Source organism: Pelophylax lessonae (genome assembly GCF_965119305.1).
Source record: "Pelophylax lessonae genome assembly, chromosome: 7".
Lineage (NCBI taxonomy): Eukaryota > Metazoa > Chordata > Amphibia > Anura > Ranidae > Pelophylax > Pelophylax lessonae.
This window is the reverse complement of record NC_138774.1, coordinates 291,734,228-291,753,789: the sequence shown is the minus strand read 5'-3', so window position 1 is coordinate 291,753,789 and position 19,562 is coordinate 291,734,228. Positions and strand designations below refer to the sequence as shown.

Sequence of the window (19,562 nt, the reverse complement as noted above, 5' to 3'; positions counted from 1 at the left end):
AAGCTTCATTAAAGCTTCAAAAACACATTAAAAAAAAAAAAGCCATGCTGAAGTGGTGGGCGCTTTAATGTGTTTTAGAATGGAAGTGTAAATGAGCCCCTAAGGAGGATCCTGGATCTATTTCCCTGCTCTCAGTCCAGGCCTGGACGCTCTAAACCAGGACTGCCTGAATGTAGCAGTTTGTGATCTCCAGTGATGACATGGGTGCACTGCAACATAAAACCCAGCATGTATTCCTTCCTAGCAGTGCAGCATTGGACTGGATACAAAGAGACCCCACTATCTCCTGCCCACTCAGGACCACCCGATAGCTCACCCCTCCAGCATAGGATTATTATACAGCATTTATATAGCGCCAACAGTTACATTTAAATTCAGAAGGAATAGAAGAGCCTGGCCCATGGAGCTTACAATCTAAAGGATATACGCTCCCTCCCCACTTCCCAGCAGCAGGTGCCTACTACCCTGTATACTACCAGTGCCAGAGCTTACCCAGCAGACATCCCTGCTCTCTCATGTGACAGTGGCCTGGCGACTTGGACCCGAGGTCACATGATTCCCTATAATCAGAAGCCCAGCGCCAATACAAAAAGGAAGCAAAGGCTGAGACGGAGCAGGGAGGGGGTAATGGGTGAACATACCATGCTGGAGGGGGTGGGGGCACTGTCAAAATGCAAAACATGCAGGTACTTTATAAAGGGAGTAAACTGGGACCCATGGGAAGGAGAGTGCCCCATCGCTGGTGCCCGTGGGTGGGAGGGAGAGCGCCCCATCACTGGTGTCAGTGAGAGGAACAGTGCCCCATCATTGGTATCAGGGGAGGAATAGTGTCCCATCATTGGTATCAGTGGGAGGAATAGTGCCCCATCATTGGTATCAGTGGGAGGAATAGTGTCCCATCATTGGTGTCAGTGGGAGGAATAGTACACCATCATTGGTATCAGTGGGAGGAATAGTGTCCCATCATTGGTATCAGTGGGAGGAATAGTGCCCCATCATTGGTATCAGGGGGAGGAATAGTGCCCCATCATTGGTGTCAGTGGGAGGAATAGTGTCCCATCATTGGTATCAGTGGGAGGAATAGTGTCCCATCATTGGTATCAGGGGGAGGAATAGTGCCCCATCATTGGTATCAGGGGGAGGAATAGTGCCCCATCATTGGTATCAGTGGGAGGAATAGTGCCCCATCATTGGTGTCAGTGGGAGGAATAGTGTCCCATCATTGGTGTCAGTGGGAGGAATAGTGTCCCATCATTGGTATCAGTGGGAGGAATAGTGCCCCATCATTGGTGTCAGTGGGAGGAATAGTGTCCCATCATTGGTGTCAGTGGGAGGAATAGTACCCCATCATTGGTGTCAGTGGGAGGAATAGTGTCCCATCATTGGTGTTAGTGGGAGGAATAGTGTCCCATCATTGGTGTCAGTGGGAGGAATAGTGCCCCATCATTGGTGTCAGTGGGAGGAATAGTGCCCCATCATTGGTGTCAGTGGGAGGAATAGTGCCCCATCATTGGTGTCAGTGGGAGGAATAGTGTCCCATCATTGGTGTCAGTGGGAGGAATAGTGCCCCATCATTGGTGTCAGTGGGAGGAATAGTGCCCCATCATTGGTGTCAGTGGGAGGAATAGTACCCCATCATTGGTGTCAGTGGGAGGAATAGTGTCCCATCATTGGTGTCAGTGGGAGGGAGAGTGTCCTATTGTTTACATCAGTTGGAGGAATAATGCCCCGCCCCAAGGGCCAAATAAAAGGCAAGCAAAGGGCCACATCTGGCCTGTGGGCCACAGTTTGGAGACCACTGATCTAGCCCCACGGGTCAATGGGGTAAACACACAGCAGAACCATGTCTAGGTATGTGTGTTCCTACGGTCATTGGTTCCCCACACACAATCAGGTACCTGATACTCTCTCTACTGGAGCAGGACCAGATGGGGGCACTGGAGAGTGCTGCATGCTCCCTTCCATGGACAGCATGAAAAAAAAGACCAAGACACATTTATAAAGACAAAAACTAAAAAAAAAAAAATTGGCATACTAAACGCAGGACAGAAGAGGAAATTCACAAACCATATACAGTCTACACAGTACCCTGGCAATCAGAAAAGTTATGTCAATTATTGTAAATGTCAAGAATACATTAAACCAATAAAAAAAAAATTAAATATTAAATCATAAAATCTTGAAAATACAACACCTTGCAGATCAAATAGCAGGCGTGCGCCACTTTAATAACTTTGCGTCTGGGCAAATTTTTGAGATTTCTCACTTCATAGAATTAAAAATCAACAATTTTGCTAGAAAAATGACTTAGAACCTCCAAACTATTCTACATTTTCAGTTAGCAGAGGCCCTGGAGAATAAAACTGTGGTTGTTGCAATTTTTTTTTATTTCGCCTGATATTTGCGCAGCCGTTTACCAAACTCAAAATTTCAGGGAAAAAAAAAAAAAATACACTTTAATGCATTTTAGTACAGGCTGGGGAGGGGTTAACAACTGTGGATATCAAGGGGTTAAATATGTGCCTAGCTATGTGTAATGTGCGCTGCTTTTTACTACAGATCTCTCTGAGACAGAGACTGTTTCTGAAACAGAGAGATCGTTCCCTCTGTACAGAGCTCTGTGTCAATTGTCAACACAGAGCTCTGGGCTGTGATTGGACACAACCGATCAGCAGGTCCCGGCGGTGAGTTATTGGCAGGTGACAGTAATGGGTGGGGGTGGCGTGCTTGTGTGCAGCCTAAACCGGGAAGCAGGCAGTGACGTATTGGTACGTCGTTTTGCTTGCACGGCAGTACACTGGGGGTGGGAGGGGCGTCCTTAAGTGGTTAAAGATGACGTCATCAGAATGTGACCCCCCCTCCCCCATTTTCTCATGCATGCAATTCCTGCGACCTGCGCCTGAGGCAGCACGAGGGAATTGCGCAGGGCTGGCAATCTGTCAGCATACAGTTTATGAAGCCTGGATAGGTTGATGGTCTAAGTCAGTGATGGGGACCCTTGGCACCCCAGATGTTTTAGAACTACACTTCCCATGATGCTCATGTACTCTGCAGTGTAGTGGAGCATCATGGGAAATGTAGTTCCAAAACAAATGGGGTGCCAAGGTTCCCCATCACTGCATTAAGTTGTGGGTTCTCAACCTGCGGCCCTCCAGCTGTTGTATGACTACAAGTCCCATGAGGCATTGCAAGGCTGACAGTTACAAGCACGACTCCCAAAGCCAGAGGCATGATGGGACTTGTAGTTCCGCCAACAGCTGGAGAGCCACAGGTTGAGCACCCATGGTCCAAGTTGATTGTAGAACAGCGACCTCACCAGGCCTGATTACACAATAACAAGAGAATGTCAGTGACAAAATATTACTTCTAAATGTAAGAAGAGAAGGCGGCAGGGGATGACCAAGGACCAGGAGGCCTCCAATGAAGCCGGCAGTCCCTGTAGAGCTCCTGGTTTCCACTTCTATCACACGTACGGATGTGATCCCTAAGAATTCTGTGCGCTGCTCTGAGAGACTCCCCTCCCCCAATCCAGATATTGCTGGAGAGAGCGCATCCCCCGAAAACTAAATAATTTCCATTTTTACCTTGCGGTCTTTCCATAGACATTCCTGGTCCCGGAGGCATCCCAACCTGGGGATTTATTACTCCTAGAATAGAAGAAAGACTTCAATCTCTGAGATATAAGACAGAAGTAGACGGCTCAAAACAATAAAAAGAAACACTTTATAAATCAAGAGTATAGCATCAAGTCAATTAAACTGGGATATTGATTATGTCAATTAAGTAGCAGAGGGGGTTGTTAATCAGTTTCAGCTGCTTTGGTGTTAATGAAATTAACAACAGGTGCTCTAGATGGGCAACAATGAGACGACCTCTATACTCTGTTTAATTTTTATTTTGGGTGTCTTGTGTAAGTCACAGGTATAGACTAGGTGTGTCAATTTCCACCTTAAACTGGGTCTATGGTTTTTTTTTTTTAATTCTTTTTATTAAAGTTTTAACAAGTTACATTATTCAGAAAACAAGATTGTCAATTCACTCATTCATTAACAGTCAAAAAAATAAATTTAAATAAATTATATATATATATATATATATAATTTGACTGTTAATGAATGAGTGAATTGACAGTCATAAAAAAAAAATTTAAATAAATAAAAGTATACATTATATATATATTTGACTGTTAATGAATGAGTGATTGACAGTCTTGTTTTCTGAATGTAACTTGTTGAAACTTTAATAAAAAGTATATATTTATTTTTTGACTCTTAATGAATGAGTGAATTGACAGTCAAAAAAATAAATAAAATTATGTATATATATATTTTTTTTTTTTACTGTTAATGAATGAGTGAATTGACAGTCAAAAAAACAAACAAAATGAAAATAAATAAAAGTATATATATATATATATATTTTTTTGACTGTTAATGAATGAGTGAATTGACAGTCTTGTTTTCTGAATGTAACTTGTTGAAACTTTAATAAAAAGTATATATATAATTTATTTTTTGACTGTTAATGAATGAGTGAATTGACAGTCAAAAAAAAAAAACAAAATGAAAATAAAAGTATATATATATTTTTTTTTTTGACTGTCAATTCACTCATTCATTAACAGTCAAAAAATAAATTATATATATATATATATATTTATGTAAATTTTTTTTTTGACTGTTAATGAATGAGTGAATTGACAGTCTTGTTTTCTGAATTACTTGTTGAAACTTTAATAAAAAGTATATATATATATATATATATATATATATATATATATATATATATATATATATATATATATATATATATATATATATATATTTTTTTTTTTTTTTTTTTTTTGACTGTTAATGAATGAGTGAATTGACAGTCAAAAAAAAATTAAAATAAATAAAAGTATATTTATATATATATATATATATAATTATTATTTTTTGACTGTTAATGAATGAGTGAATTGACAGTCAAAAAAAAAAAATTTAAATAAATAAAAGTATACTATATATATATATATATATATATATATATATATATATATATATATATATATTTGACTGTTAATGAATAAGTGATTGACAGTCTTGTTTTCTGAATGTAACTTGTTGAAACTTTAATAAAAAGTATATATATTTTTTTTGACTGTTAATGAATGAGTGAATTGACAGTAAAAAAAATAAATTAAAATAAATAAAATTATGTATATATATATATATATATATATATATATATATATATATATATATATATATATATATATATATATATATTTTTTTTTTTTTTTTTGACTGTTAATGAATGAGTGAATTGACACTTAAAAAAAACCAAAATGAAAATAAATAAAAGTATATATATATATATTTTTTTTTTGACTGTTAATGAATAAGTGAATTGACAGTCTTGTTTTCTGAATGTAACTTGTTAAAAACTTTAATAAAAAGAATTTTCAAAAAATAAATAAATAAATAACTTTGTAAAATATAATTACTACCTTGTGGTCCAGGTCCTGGTCCTTGCCCGGGGTTCCCCATGGGGCCAGGCATGCCACCTTGCATAGGAAGAGGTTGCATCATTGGTGGTCCTCCGTTCACATGCATTGGTCCCTGGAAACATAGAAAAATAGCCAAATCCAGAAAATGAAAGTGATTAACAGAATTTTAAAACTACAAACTAAGGCCGATTGAAACTACAACATTCAGTGGGAAAGGAGAGATATCCAACACACATAAGTGAGGTACACACTATAAGAAAATCGGGTGAACGATCGTCCGATTTTCTTCGTTTCACAGCAAATCGGAATCGATGAACAAAAATTTGAATGAAAATTCTCGTACGACAAAGGCTTTTTTTTTTTGTTGTTTATCGTTTCTTTTTTTTTTTTTTCTTTTTCCTTGTTTAAATTTTTTATTATTAAATTAAAAAACTTTTACAACATTTCAAAAAGAGAAAAAATAAATTCCTTAATAATTAAAGAAATCCATGATTACGTTGCATTTATTGTTTCTGATCATCGGCAGTCTCTCTTTTCTGATTTTTCTGGTACAAAAATGGTACACATTAACCCCTTGCCGACCGCCCCATGCAGATTTACTGCGGCAGGGCGGAGCCTCCCATTCCCCATGTGCTGCCATACTGGAAGGTGAGAGGAGAAATAAATTATATATACTTTTTTTTTTCTATTTAATATATATTTTGATACATATTTTATTATATATATATATAAATGGATTTTTGTAAAATCTTACCGTAAAATCCTTTTCTCTTAGCTCATTGACAGACGTAGTCCTCGGTGATACACCACCTTCGGGTTATGTTGCCTCCACAGGAGCAGGACTAGACAGGAAATAAAATGCTCTGGCCACACCCTAGGGGCAGTCCCAGAGGGTATATCCTCTCTCTCTCTGCCTCAGCAAATCAGTTATGTGAAAAAGCAGTCTTTAGAGATTTAACCCAACCCAACTCAAAAAACAGAGGGGCGGGGACTACGTCTGTCAATGAGCTAAGAGAAAAGGATTTTACGGTAAGATTTTACAAAAATCCATTTTTCTCTAGCGCTCATTGACAGACGTAGTCCTCGGTGATACACCACCTTCGGGACGTCCCAGAGCAGTATCACAACTGAGGGGTGGGAAAATGAAATCAAATCCCAATCTAGAAGGCCCAACCGGTGCCAACTAGAAGTTTACAATGCTCATCCTTAATGATGAGACTCAACAAAAGAGAGAAAAAATTTTTTTTTTTTTTTTTCAAACAGAAAAAACCCTCGAGGTAGACCACCGGTCTCCTCAAATTGCGGCCTGCAAAACCTTGCGGCCAAATGAGGCATCCGCCGATGCCGTCACATCAATTTTATAGAATTTTGTAAAGGTATGTACCGACGACCAAGTGGCCGCCTTACATACCTGGACCACTGACGCCTGATGGCGAAAGGCCCAGGAAGTACTGAGCGCTCGAGTGGAGTGCGCCCTAACAGGGAACGGAGGACTCTGACCCTTAATAGAATAAGCCTGTACCACCGTTTGTCTAATCCATTTGGTAATGGTCGCGGCAGATGCAGGCAAACCCTTTCTGGGGCCATCCGTGATCACAAAAAGTGAATCCGTCTTACGGAATGATTCCGTAGCTTTCAGGTATACTCTGATTGCCCGAACCACATCTAAGGAATGCAACGCATGTTCCCGATGATGCTTGGGCTGAGGACACAAGGAAGGTAGTACAATATCTTCATTCAGATGAAAATCTGAAACCACCTTAGGAAGAAAAGATGGCTTAGGATGAAGTACTACCTTATCCCTATGAATCACTAGGTATGGGGACTGGCATGATAATGCAGCCAGTTCTGACACCCTGCGAGCAGAAGTAATAGCCACCAAGAAGGCCACCTTCTGGGATAAAGTAAGCAAGGGAATCTCCCTGATGTTTTCAAAGGGAGGTTTCTGTAGAACCGACAAAACCAAATTAAGATCCCAGGGCGGTAAGGGCGCGCGGACTGGAGGAGCCAGGTGCCGCACCCCCTGGATGAAATTCCGCACCAAGGATTTGGTAGCTAAAGGCTTCTGAAAGAAGATTGCTAATGCTGAAACTTGACCCTTGATGGTGCTCAAGGCTAGCTTCTGCTCAACCCCTTGTTGCAAAAAGGCCAATATTCGAGACACCGAATAGGTACGTGGAGGAAATCCTAAAGATTCGCACCACGCAATATAAGTCTTCCATGTGTGATAATAGACTTTGCTGGAAGTCGCTTTCCTTGCTTTAATAAGGGTAGGAATGACTGAAGTAGACAAACCTCTGTCCTTCAGTACTTGGGTCTCAATGGCCAGGCCATTAAAACCAGCGACTGTAAAGCACGAAGGTAAATTGGTCCTTGAGACCACAGACACTCCCTGAGACGAAGTTCCCACGGAACGTCTGCGACTAGCATGTCCAAGTCGGCCAGGCCGGCTTGAGGAGGCCAGCCTAGAATTTCTAGGACCACTGGCGCTGATTGGATCTGAACCAGGCGTCCCTAGAGCTATCTGGCCCCGACCATCCGAGAAAGTCTGGTCGTTTTCTGTTCCCACACATTTATCAGATACCTGATAGTTATCAGGAAAGGTGATCTTTTCTGGTTGAACCTCAGGGACCGAAGTCACCCGACTAGAGGCTACTTGGCCTATCTGGTCAACCAGATCCGATTCCTGTGAGGTATCAGGACTAATCTTAGGAAAAGGTAAAGGAAAAGATCTATTCAGGGAACGGTAACTACCGCTTCCTGTGGTACTTAAATGTTGGAAGGGAAGAATCGCACCGGTAGTAGTGGTTGATACTCGATCTAATGTCCTGAATACCGGTGAAAACGTCCCCCCACCCTGAAACCGGGTGGGGGCGCACCTTCAGGCTGTGTACTCCTTTGCTTCGGGTTTGGCTGGGTTGGTCCTCTGCTTGTCCGACCAGCCCTTCTTGAACCCTCCTGGAGGAGTCTTGCCTTTCCCGCTAGTACCAGCCGGGCGCCCTTTATGGGCGGTAAAGAAAGGTCCTCGCTTGTTGCGAGGTCCCTTAGCTTTTGCAGCCTGTGGCAAAAAAGTGCTCTTGCCCCCAGTGGCATCCTTAATGATTTCATCTAGGTTGGCCCCAAATAGACGATTCCCCTGAAAAGGGAGATTGGTCAAGGTCTTTTTGGAACCTAGGTCAGCTGACCAGCATTTTAACCACAGCACACGTCTGAGGATCACTGCTAACTTAGATGCATGCCCTAATAAGGGAGTAGTGTCCAAGGCTGCGTCACAGATAAACCGTAGCCCTTGTATGATCTGTTCCATCAAATCAGATGTCTCCTGGGGAATATCTTTTCCCCTAAGATCTTGGCGTACCATCTTCGCCCATTCCGTAAGTGTCTGGGAAACTAGACCAATAACAATTACTGGTCTAAATGCTGACCCTATCAGAGAGAAGATGGTGCGGGACTCTGCTTCTATCTTTCGATCCACCGGATCCTTAAAGGACGAAGTGTCCTCCACTGGAATAACCGTGGCTTTATTCAGCCTGGAAATAGGTGGATCCACGACTGGTGGTACCGTCCATTTCTTAATGATGGATTCCTCAAACGGATAGCGTCTAGCAATACGCTTGGAAATAGTAAAGGTACGTTTAGAATGCTCCCATTCTCCTTTAATCTGATTACCAAAACATTTAGGTACAGGAAAAGCCTTCGCCGTCTTGATGGGCTTATTAGTCCCAAAAGGCCTCTCTGTTTCAGTTGCCTCTGCCGGTAAAGCCTCAAGTTTTAAGGTTTCTTGCACTGCCACAACTAGTGCGTCCACCAATGCTTCTTCCTGAATTATAGCAAGAGAAGAAGCGTCCTCCTCACTGTCTGAGGGGGCTTTACCTGGGATAACAGCCCTTGCAGAGGAACCTGCAACTGCCGTGACCACCTCTGAATCTGAGTCAGAGGTGTCAGATGGTATAGGGGTAGGCGGGGGTCGCTTCCTTGACCCCCGTCCCTGACAGGCCGCCTCCACCCGAGCCACCATAGACTCCAAAATTGCTGTAAATGACTCTATACTCTGTGCACCGGCGGGTCCCGTGGCCCCCTCGAGGGAAACAGGTGGGGGAATATGTGTGGCAGGGTCCATGATAACTCCAGTTACTTCCTGGATGATATAATTCAAAGGAAAAAAACTTTTTTTTTTTTTTTTCTTCTGACCCCCAGCGCCACAAAAAGCCCCTTAGTGTTACCTGCTAGGGATCCCTATCGATCGAGAGAGAGAGAGATAGACCCCCAGGCTCACCACTTGATGCTCAGAGTTAAACTGCAACAGCTTACAGCGCTGTCTTAACAAACAGGAAGTCTTTTGGCTGGCTGCCCAGGAAGAAAGGAGGCGGCTCCGCCCTTCTGCACGCCTTCCGGCGCCTCCCCCAAGCTCCACGAGGTGTAGGATCACCTCAAACATGGCCGCCCCCATGCTGGAGACACGAGGCTACGCCAAAATAGCGGCTCGTGCGATCCAGCAAAAAAATGGCGGCGGCCTGTACTGACTAGCGGTGTGCTGCAGGGCACACAACACTCTCTCTGCATGGGGATATGGCGTGGTTGGCGGTACCGGCCCTGGCGGACCGCATGGCCGTACGGGAGGCCTGCTAATAGCTGGAGATCTGATTTGGAAGGCAGTCTACATGTCCGTGGCTTCTGACTGGTAGGTAGCTTATACTTAACCCATAAGATTCCCAGAATGCCACAGATTACATCTTTAAAACATGTATACAATAGATTGTTAGCTCCCAAACCAAGCCTCCTGGCTTTTTGCACACATAAAATCACACTCAAAGTAGGAGGATCTGTGACATGTTATAGGATAGAAAGGACTCTTTCTTACCATACAGAGAGGGGCCCGCGTTCACCACAAAACCCGTCAGGGAAAACAGGGGGAACATCTACTCACCATACCGGAACCAGGCGGGCACCAACTCCTGACAGTACCCCTCTCCACCGGGGCGGGAGGGCTGTCGACCGATACGGACGCCGTGACTCATGGTCTTTGGCGTTTCAGCGAGACGTTTAACTCGCGGGTTCAGTCCTTTTAATGGGACTTTGTCGCGGCCGACCCAGCGCGGAGCTATGGCCTGCACGCGCTCGTAGGCTGAACTGGGGTGACCACCGGATCTCAACATCCAGCCCGTCGCCCAGTTCAGCTTTCTTGCTTGAAGATCTCACAGGAACACTGGAGAAAAAAAGCTGTCTAAAAATCCTTTAAGAAAAAAATTCTTGCCAGGACCTAAGATCCCAGCAAGGTATCTAGGTCCTTACTCCTAACTAGACAGAAAATAACTGATTTGCTGAGGCAGAGAGAGAGAGGATATACCCTCTGGGACTGCCCCTAGGGTGTGGCCAGAGCTTTTTAATTTCCTGTCTAGTCCTGCTCCTGTGGAGGCAACATAACCCGAAGGTGGTGTATCACCGAGGACTACGTCTGTCAATGAGCGCTAGAGAAATATTTTTTTATCAACAGGCTGTAGGTCTCACAGTGTAAAGTGGGATCAAATCTTCATATTTCTTGAGAGATGTTGTTGATAAATATTATTCTCCTATTTGAAGTTATAAAAACCATTTTCTCAGTGTCCCTTAAGTATCTGTCCTTCACTCCCAGTGACAGAGAGTACCGTCACACGGAGTAATGGAAAAATCATTACAACTGATAAAAATAAAATAAAAACTTACCACAGGTAGCTGCTGGACAGGAACATTCTGCTGATTGAGGGGTGCAGGGGGTCCCTGTCCTGGCGGCTGCTGGTTTCCGGACATCATGGCTGGCACTACTGCGGGGCGGTGAAGGATTTTCTAAGCAAGAAAGACACAAAAGCTGAGCAACAGGAAACGTCCATCGCAAGATAATATTTGCATGCAGCGACCGGTAAAACCAGTAGTCAGTGGGAAAATCACAAGAGAACTAGAGATAGATTAAAGACCAAACCCAACTAAAGTCTCAGAACTTTCCATCTCTGTAGTCCTGTATCCTTCCAGGGGATGATTACTCCCCTGCCCAATACCGGGCACTCTCACCCCCTATCCCCCGCCCAATACCGGGCACTCTCACCCCCTATCCCCCGCCCAATATCGGGCACTCTCACCCCCTATCCCCCGCCCAATACCGGGCACTCTCACCCCCTATCCCCCACCCAATACCGGGCACTCTCACCCCCTATTCCCCGCCCAATACCAGGCACTCTCACCCCCTATCCCCCGCCCAATACCGGGCATTCTCACCCCTTATCCCCCGCCCAATACCGGGCACTCTCACCCCCCTATCCCCCACCCAATACCGGGCACTCTCACCCCCTATCCCCCGCCCAATACCAGGCACTCTCACCCCCTATCCCCCGCCCAATACCGGGCACTCTCACCCCCTATCCCCCACCCAATACCGGGCACTCTCACCCCCTATCCCCCACTCAATACCGGGCACTCTCACCCCCTATTCCCCGCCCAATACCAGGCACTCTCACCCCCTATCCCCCGCCCAATACCGGGCACTCTCACCCCCTATACCCCGCCCAATACCGGGCACTCTCACCCCCTATTCCCCGCCCAATACTGGGCACTCTCACCCCCTATCCCCCACCCAATACCGGGCCCTCTCACCCCCTATCCCCCACCCAATACCGGGCCCTCTCACCCCTTATCCCCCGCCCAATACCGGGCACTCTCAACCCCTATCCCCCGCCCAATACCGGGCACTCTCACCCCCTATCCCCCACCCAATATCGGGCACTCTCACCCCCTATCCCCCGCCCAATACCGGGCACTCTCACCCCCTATCCCCCACCCAATACCGGGCACTCTCACCCCCTATCCCCCGCCCAATACCGGGCACTCTCACCCCTTATCCCCCGCCCAATACCGGGCACACTCACCACCTATCCCCGCCCAATACCGGGCACTCTCGCCCCCTATCCCCCGCCCAATACCGGGCACTCTCACCCCCTATCCCCCGCCCAATACCGGGCACTCTCACCCCCTATCCCCCGCCCAATACCGGGCACTCTCACCCCCTATCCCCCGCCCAATACCGGGCACTCTCACCCCCTATCCCCCGCCCAATACCGGGCACTCTTACCTCCTATCCCCCGCCCAATACAGGGCACTCTCACCCCCTATCCCCCGCCCAATACCGGGCACTCTCACCCCCTATCCCCCGCCCAATACCGGGCACTATCACCCCCTATCCCCCGCCCAATACCGGGCACTCTCACCCCCTATCCCCCACCCAATACAGGGCACTCTCACCCCCTATTCCCCGCCCAATACCAGGCACTCTCACCCCCTATTCCCCGCCCAATACCAGGCACTCTCACCCCCTATCCCCCACCCAATATCGGGCACTCTCACCCCCTATTCCCCGCCCAATACCAGGCACTCTCACCCCCTATCCCCCGCCCAATACCGGGCACTCTCACCCCCTATCCCTCACCCAATACCGGGCACTCTCACCCCCTATTCCCCGCCCAATACCAGGCACTCTCACCCCCTATCCCCCGCCCAATACCGGGCACTCTCACCCCCTATCCTCCACCCAATACCGGGCACTCTCACCCCCTATCCCCCACCCAATACCAGGCACTCTCACCCCCTATTCCCCGCCCAATACCAGGCACTCTCACCCCCTATCCCCCGCCCAATACCGGGCACTCTCACCCCCTATCCCCCACCCAATACCGGGCACTCTCACCCCCTATCCCCCACCCAATACCGGGCACTCTCACCCCCTATTCCCCGCCCAATACCGGGCACTCTCACCCCCTATCCCCCACCCAATATCGGGCACTCTCACCCCCTATCCCCCGCCCAATACCGGGCACTCTCACCCCCTATCCCCCACCCAATACCGGGCACTCTCACCCCCTATTCCCCGCCCAATACCAGGCACTCTCACCCCCTATCCCCCGCCCAATACCGGGCACTCTCACCCCTTATCCCCCGCCCAATACCGGGCACTCTCACCCCCTATCCCCCACCCAATACCAGGCACTCTCACCCCCCTTTCGCCCCAGGACAATTTTCAGCTTTCAGCGCTGTCGCACTTTGAACGACAATTGCGCGGTCATGAAACACTGTACCCATAGAACATTTTTATTGTTTATTTTTCACAAAAATAGAGCTTTCTTTTGGTGGTCTTTGAACACCACTGGGGTTTTTATATTTTTTATTATATCCACTTTAATACCGGGCACTTTCACCCCCTTCTTGCCCAGGCCAAATTTCAGTGCTGTCACACTTTGAACGACAATTGCGCGGTCATGCAACACTGTACCCAAACAACATTTTTATCATTTTCTTGAGACAGATTTCTCCTGCACTGACGGGCACTGATGAGGCTGCACTGATGGGCACTGATAGGTGGCAATGATATGCAGCACTGATGAATGGCACTGATGGATGGCACTGACAGGCATTACTAATGGGCACCGCTTTACATCCCTGGCGGGCAGCGATTGGCATTTCCAGATGGGCACCAACTGGCACCCCAGGTGAGCCCCAACTAGCACCCCAGGCGGGCACTGCTGATGGGTCTGCACTGATAATCAATGCACTGATTATCAGTGCAGACCCTCCCATCAGGAGAGCCGCTCACTGGCTCTCCTCTACTCGTGCCTGTCAGTGTGAATAGAGGAAAGCCGATAACCGGCATTTCCTGGTTAAACTGTAATTGGACACAGCTAATCACATGGTAAAGAGCCTACGCCATAGGCTCTTTACCAAGTTTGGAGGTGGGGTGTGTCAGAGCGACAAACTGCACTAGCGATCACTACGTTGCGCGCACGAGCGGCTTCTTCTGCTGGACGTCATAAGACACCCAGTCAGGATAATGAAACCACCGCCCAGCCGTCATTCTGCTATAGGCCGGGCATGATGTGGTTAAAATATATTTTTTCCCCTTGTAAATTCCACTTCCTGCCCTCACACTGCAGTGGTCTGTGTTATCAGAGCTGAGGAACAGCCACACCCCCTTTGCACGCGTTCCTTGTATTGCAGAGAAAGGGAGGGAGGAGGCGTGTCTCACGAGGTCTAAAGCCACCACACACAGCCCAAATTCATGCTGTGAATGGGCAGGTCAGGGTGGTGGTGTTGTCAACGCCTTGCTTCTCCACCTGGTCCAATCAGAGAATGCTTTGCATTCTTGAAAAAAAAAAAAAAAAAAATGCAAAACTGTCCCTGAATGGCACCCCTACCCACAGGGGTGGGCTCACAGTGACTGATCACTGCGATAACCAATCAGAGGTTATCACAGTGATCAGGTGACCTGAAGCAGCCAGTCCTGGGTCACAATCGTCACACCCGGTCTCTGTTCTCAGAGATAATACGCATATATGCGATCCCACGGGAAAAAAAAAGCCCACTTCCGTATATGTGTGTGTGCGGTCGGCGGGAAGGAGGTAAACAAAGACTCCAAAGACAACCAACTCATTACCGCCCCCTACAGGACAGTGAGATGTACCCCATCCAGCTCAGTCATTTCTTACCATAGCAATTTCTGGATCCACGATTCTCATGACCACCTGGGCCTGGAGGAGAGCATAAGCCAACTGTGGGTTCTGCAGCAGCATGTTCCGAGCTTCCTGAGGACTGTTCTGTACACACAACTATAGAAAGACAAGAAAATCTGTTTAAAAATGATCCCCAATATCCTATAAGGAGCTTTATTTCACTCTTGTCCTGTGGACATGCTTTAACGGCTTGCCTACCGGGCACTTTCACCCCCTTTCTGCCCCAGGCCATTTTTCAGCTATCAGAGCTGTCGCACTTTGAATGACAATTGCGCGGTCATGCAACATCTGTACCCATATGAAATTTAAATCAATTCTTTCACACACATAGAGCTTTCTTTTGGTGGTATTTAATCACCGCTGGGTTTTTTTTTTTTAATTTGCTAAACAAATAAAAAAAGACCAAAAATTTTGAAAAAAATTGTTATACAATTTTTGCAAAAAAAGTAATTTTTGTGTGCTGATGGGGCTGCACTGATTTGAACTGGTAGGCGGCACTGATGAGCACTGATGGGCAATGATAGGCGGCACTGATGAGCACTGATAGGTGGCACTGGTGGGCAATGATAGGAGGCACTGGTGGGTAATGATAGGAGGCACTGGTGGGTAATGATAGGCGGCACTGGTGGGCAATGATAGGCGGCACTGGTGGGCAATGATAGGCGGCACTGGTAGGCAATGATAGGCGCCACTGATGAGCACTGGTGGGCAATGATAGGTGGCACTGGTAGGCAATGATAGGCGGCACTGATGAACACTAGTGGGCAATGATAGGTGGCACTGGTGGGCAATGATAGGCAGCAATGATAGGCGGCACTGGTGGGCAATGATAGGCGGCACTGGTAAGCACTAGTGGGCAATGATAGGTGGCACTGGTAGGCAACGATAGGCGGCAATGGTAGGCAATGATAGGCGGCACTGATGAGCACTAGTGGGCAATGATAGATGGCACTGGTAGGCAATGATAGGCGCCACTGATGAGCACTGGTGGGCAATGATAGGTGGAACTGGTAGGCAATGATAGGCGGCACTGATGAGCACTAGTGGGCAATGATAGGTGGCACTGGTAGGCAATGATAGGCGCCACTGATGAGCACTAGTGGGCAATGATAGGTGGAACTGGTAGGCAATGATAGGTGGCATTGATGAGCACTGGTGGGCAATGATAGGCGGCACTGGTGGGCAATGATAGGAGGAACTGGTGGGCAATGATAGGCAGCACTGGTGGGCAATGATAGGCGGCACTGGTGGGCAATGATAGGCGGCACTGGTGGGCACTGGTGGGCAATGATAGGCGGCACTGATGAGCACGGGTGGGCAATGATAGGTGGCACTGGTGGGCAATGATAGGCGGCACTAGTGGGCAATGATAGGTGGCACTGGTAGGCAATGATAGGCGGCAATGGTAGGCAATGATAGGCGGCACTGATGAGCACTAGTGGGCAATGATAGGTGGCACTGGTAGGCAATGATAGGCGGCATTGATAAGCATTGGTGGGCAATGATAGGCGGCACAGGTGGGCAATGATAGGTGGCACAGGTGGGCAATGATAGGCGACACTGGTGGGCAATGATAGGCGGCACTGGTGGGCAATATCCCTTGTGACAACATGGGCCATGTGACAGGTCCTCTTTCTGGAGAGATCTGGGGTCCATCAGACCCCAAATCTCTCCTCTGGCTTCCAATGCAGGCGATCAGACACAGACCGGTCTGATAGCTGCTTTCCTGGCTGCTAATGGGCAGGTAAAGAAAGGGGCGGAACCAGAGGTGAGGACATACTCACACAGAGAGGGAGGAACAATGTCAGTTCGTCTCTCTTCTGGGCAGCCATCGGCTCTGTTCACATGGCTCCCGAGCTCCGTGATTGGACAGCAGAGCCCGGGAAAGACGGCGGCCACGGGAGGGGTGGGAGGCAGGGGGACCCCTTTCCACCACCTGTGGAATTGATCAAGTGGCTGTCGAGACACTCGAATCCCTTCTGCTAGAAAGGAAATTGAAGGCACAACGAATAGTGAAAGCTTTCGACGAGGCACGATACGTTGAAATGTGAAAATAAAACCTTCACAATGCATTGTGCGTTCACTTTTCAAGACCTGTGAGTGCCGCTCGCTCTTTTGGATTATATATATATATATATATATATATATATATATATATATATACACACATATATATACATACATATACACACATACATACATATACACACATTATATATACATACAGTGCTGTATTTTGGCCTAGGCCGACAAGGCCCAGGCCTAGGGCAGCACTTTGCAGGGGGGCAGCAAAAAAGCCACCCCCCCTTCACCTGAGACTCTATTGGCCACTGGTTGCTAGAGCCGCCTCTCTTGTCTCACCCCTTCCTCTCTTTCTCACCCCCCTTTTCTCTCTCTCTCTCATCCCCCCTCTCTCTCTCTCTCTCACCCCCCTCTCTCTCTCATCCTCTCATTCCCCCCCTCTCTCTCTGATCCACCCCTTCTCTCTATCTCTCATCCCCCCTCGCTCTCTCTCTCATCCCACCTCTCTCTCTCTCTAACCCCCCCTCTCTCTCTCATCCTCTCATTCCCACCTTCACTCTCTCTCTCACCCCCCCCTCTCTCTCATCCTCTCATTCCCACCTTCACTCTCTCTCTCACCCCCCCTCTCTCTCTCTCTCACCCCCCCTCTCTTTCTCTCATCCCCCCCCTCTCTCTCTCATCCCCCCCCTCTCTCTCTCATCCCCCCCCTCTCTCTCTCATCCCCCCCCCTCTCTCTCTCATCCCCCCCCCTCTCTCTCTCTCTCACCCCCCCTCTCTCTCTCTCATCCCCCCCCCTCTCTCTCTCTCATCCCCCCCTCTCTCTCTCTCTCATCCCCCCCTCTCTCTCTCTCTCATCCCCCCTCTCTCTCTCTCATCCCCCCTCTCTCTCTCTCATCCCCCCTCTCTCTCTCTTTCTCTCACCCCCCTCTCTCTTTCTCTCTCTCTCTAACCCCCCTCTCTCTCTCATCCTCTCATTCCCCCTTCTCTCTCTCTCTCACCCCCTCTCTCTCTCATCCTCTCATTCCCCCCCTTCTCTCTCTCTCTCTCTCATCCCCCCTCTCTCTCTCATCCCCCCCTCTCTCTCTCATCCCCCCTCTCTCTTTCTCTCTCATCCCACCCCCTCTCTTGCACCCCCCCTCTCTCTCCCCACCCCCTCTCTCTCCCACCCCCTCTCATGAGATCTCAGGGGTTGGACTTGTAGTCCTTAAATTTTGGAGGGAGTCACATCTTCTAAAAGGAAGGAGTTGGGCAAATTTACATGGGGGGGGGGGGGGCCTATTTTAGTCTTGCCTTGGGCAGCACAAAACCAAAATACACCACTGTATACATATATATACATATACACACACACACACCACACACACACACATATACGTTGGAGCTAAACGAAGCCTCTACTATAAAACTCTTCGAGGTGCCGACTCACCTTCATTTGTTTCATGAGTTCAAACATCTGTTCGGGGGGTAAACTGGCAACGGCTCGGCTTATAGACTCCGGGGCGTCCTCTGGAGACACCGGATCGCCATACGGGACTCTATTATGGGGGCGCCGGTTCCTAAACCTAGAAAATTTAAAAAAAAAAATCAAAAGGCCATTTATTTTTTTTTTTTTTCCCCATGCTGTTTAAATTGGTTTTACTCAGCTATACATTCCAGTTTACAGGGATGAGACAAACCTTTTACCACAGACAGGGGTGCTTACGATGATCAGCTATTGTTTCTTCATGTAAAACGTTATCCCAAAAGGAACAAAAAAGCTGTTGGCTGTAGCGGATTACATGGTGTGAGCTCAAGTTTGGCTTCAATGTTCTAAATCTGCTAATTTATTTAATTCCCCTCCCACTGACAATTCTGCTGCCTGCTGTGCCTCCTGTGCTCATTCATCCAGAGTTACGTCTTACTAATACAGGTGGTGTGTTCGTGGCCAGATCACCAGGTGAAAAACAGAGGGGAGAAAAAAAAAAAAGAAAACGAATGCAGCCACCACATTCATTTTAATGATTGAGGAGCGGCAATATTGGACATTTTGCGTTTGGGTTTAATACCGCTTTAACACTGCCTGCCCAAGGATGTCCTTAGGTTGGAGCGGTGATATCTGAATGATGGGGGCAGCTACAGCATCAATGAGAGCTTCCCTGAAATGTAAAAGTCACCCTATAGTGTCTATTCAGCCACTGGATTGCATTTTACAGGCAACTCTCGGAGGGGAGTGAAGAGGAGAGAAGAGGAGGGGAGGGGGAGAGGGAGAGAAGAGGAGGGGGAAGGGGAGAGGAGAGAAGAGGATGGGGAGAGGAGAGAAGAGGAGGGGAGGGGGAGAGGAGAGAAGAGGAGGGGAGGGGAGAGGAGAGAAGAGGAGGGAGGGGGAGAGGAAGAGAAGAGGAGGGGAGGGGGAGAGGAGAGGAGGGGAGGGGAGAAGAGGAGGGGAGAGAAGAGGAGGGGGAGAGGAGAGGAGAGAAGAGGAGGGAGGGGGGAGAGGAGAGAAGGAGGAGGGGAGGGGGAGAGGAGAGAAGAAGGAGGGGGAG

General features: G+C 47.6%; 1 protein-coding gene across 2 annotated transcripts in view; it reads right to left on the bottom strand.

Moving 5' to 3' along the window:
• CSTF2 (cleavage stimulation factor subunit 2) overlaps nt 1-18,579 on the bottom strand; it is a 36,704-nt gene extending 18,125 nt beyond the window's left edge. Inside the window, exons 1-6 of one of the 2 annotated variants that reach the window (XM_082262668.1) lie at nt 18,467-18,579; nt 14,995-15,114; nt 11,195-11,314; nt 5,492-5,603; nt 3,585-3,644; nt 1,899-1,958 (exon numbers count right to left, since the gene is read on the bottom strand). In XM_082262668.1, the coding sequence (XP_082118794.1) occupies nt 1,899-1,958; nt 3,585-3,644; nt 5,492-5,603; nt 11,195-11,314; nt 14,995-15,114; nt 18,467-18,493 (499 nt within the window). In that variant the 5' untranslated portion in view covers nt 18,494-18,579. The remainder of the gene's footprint in view (nt 1-1,898; nt 1,959-3,584; nt 3,645-5,491; nt 5,604-11,194; nt 11,315-14,994; nt 15,115-18,466) is intronic. The other variant, XM_082262667.1, reaches the window with a different exon arrangement.
• Between the last annotated feature and the right edge of the window lie 983 nt (nt 18,580-19,562).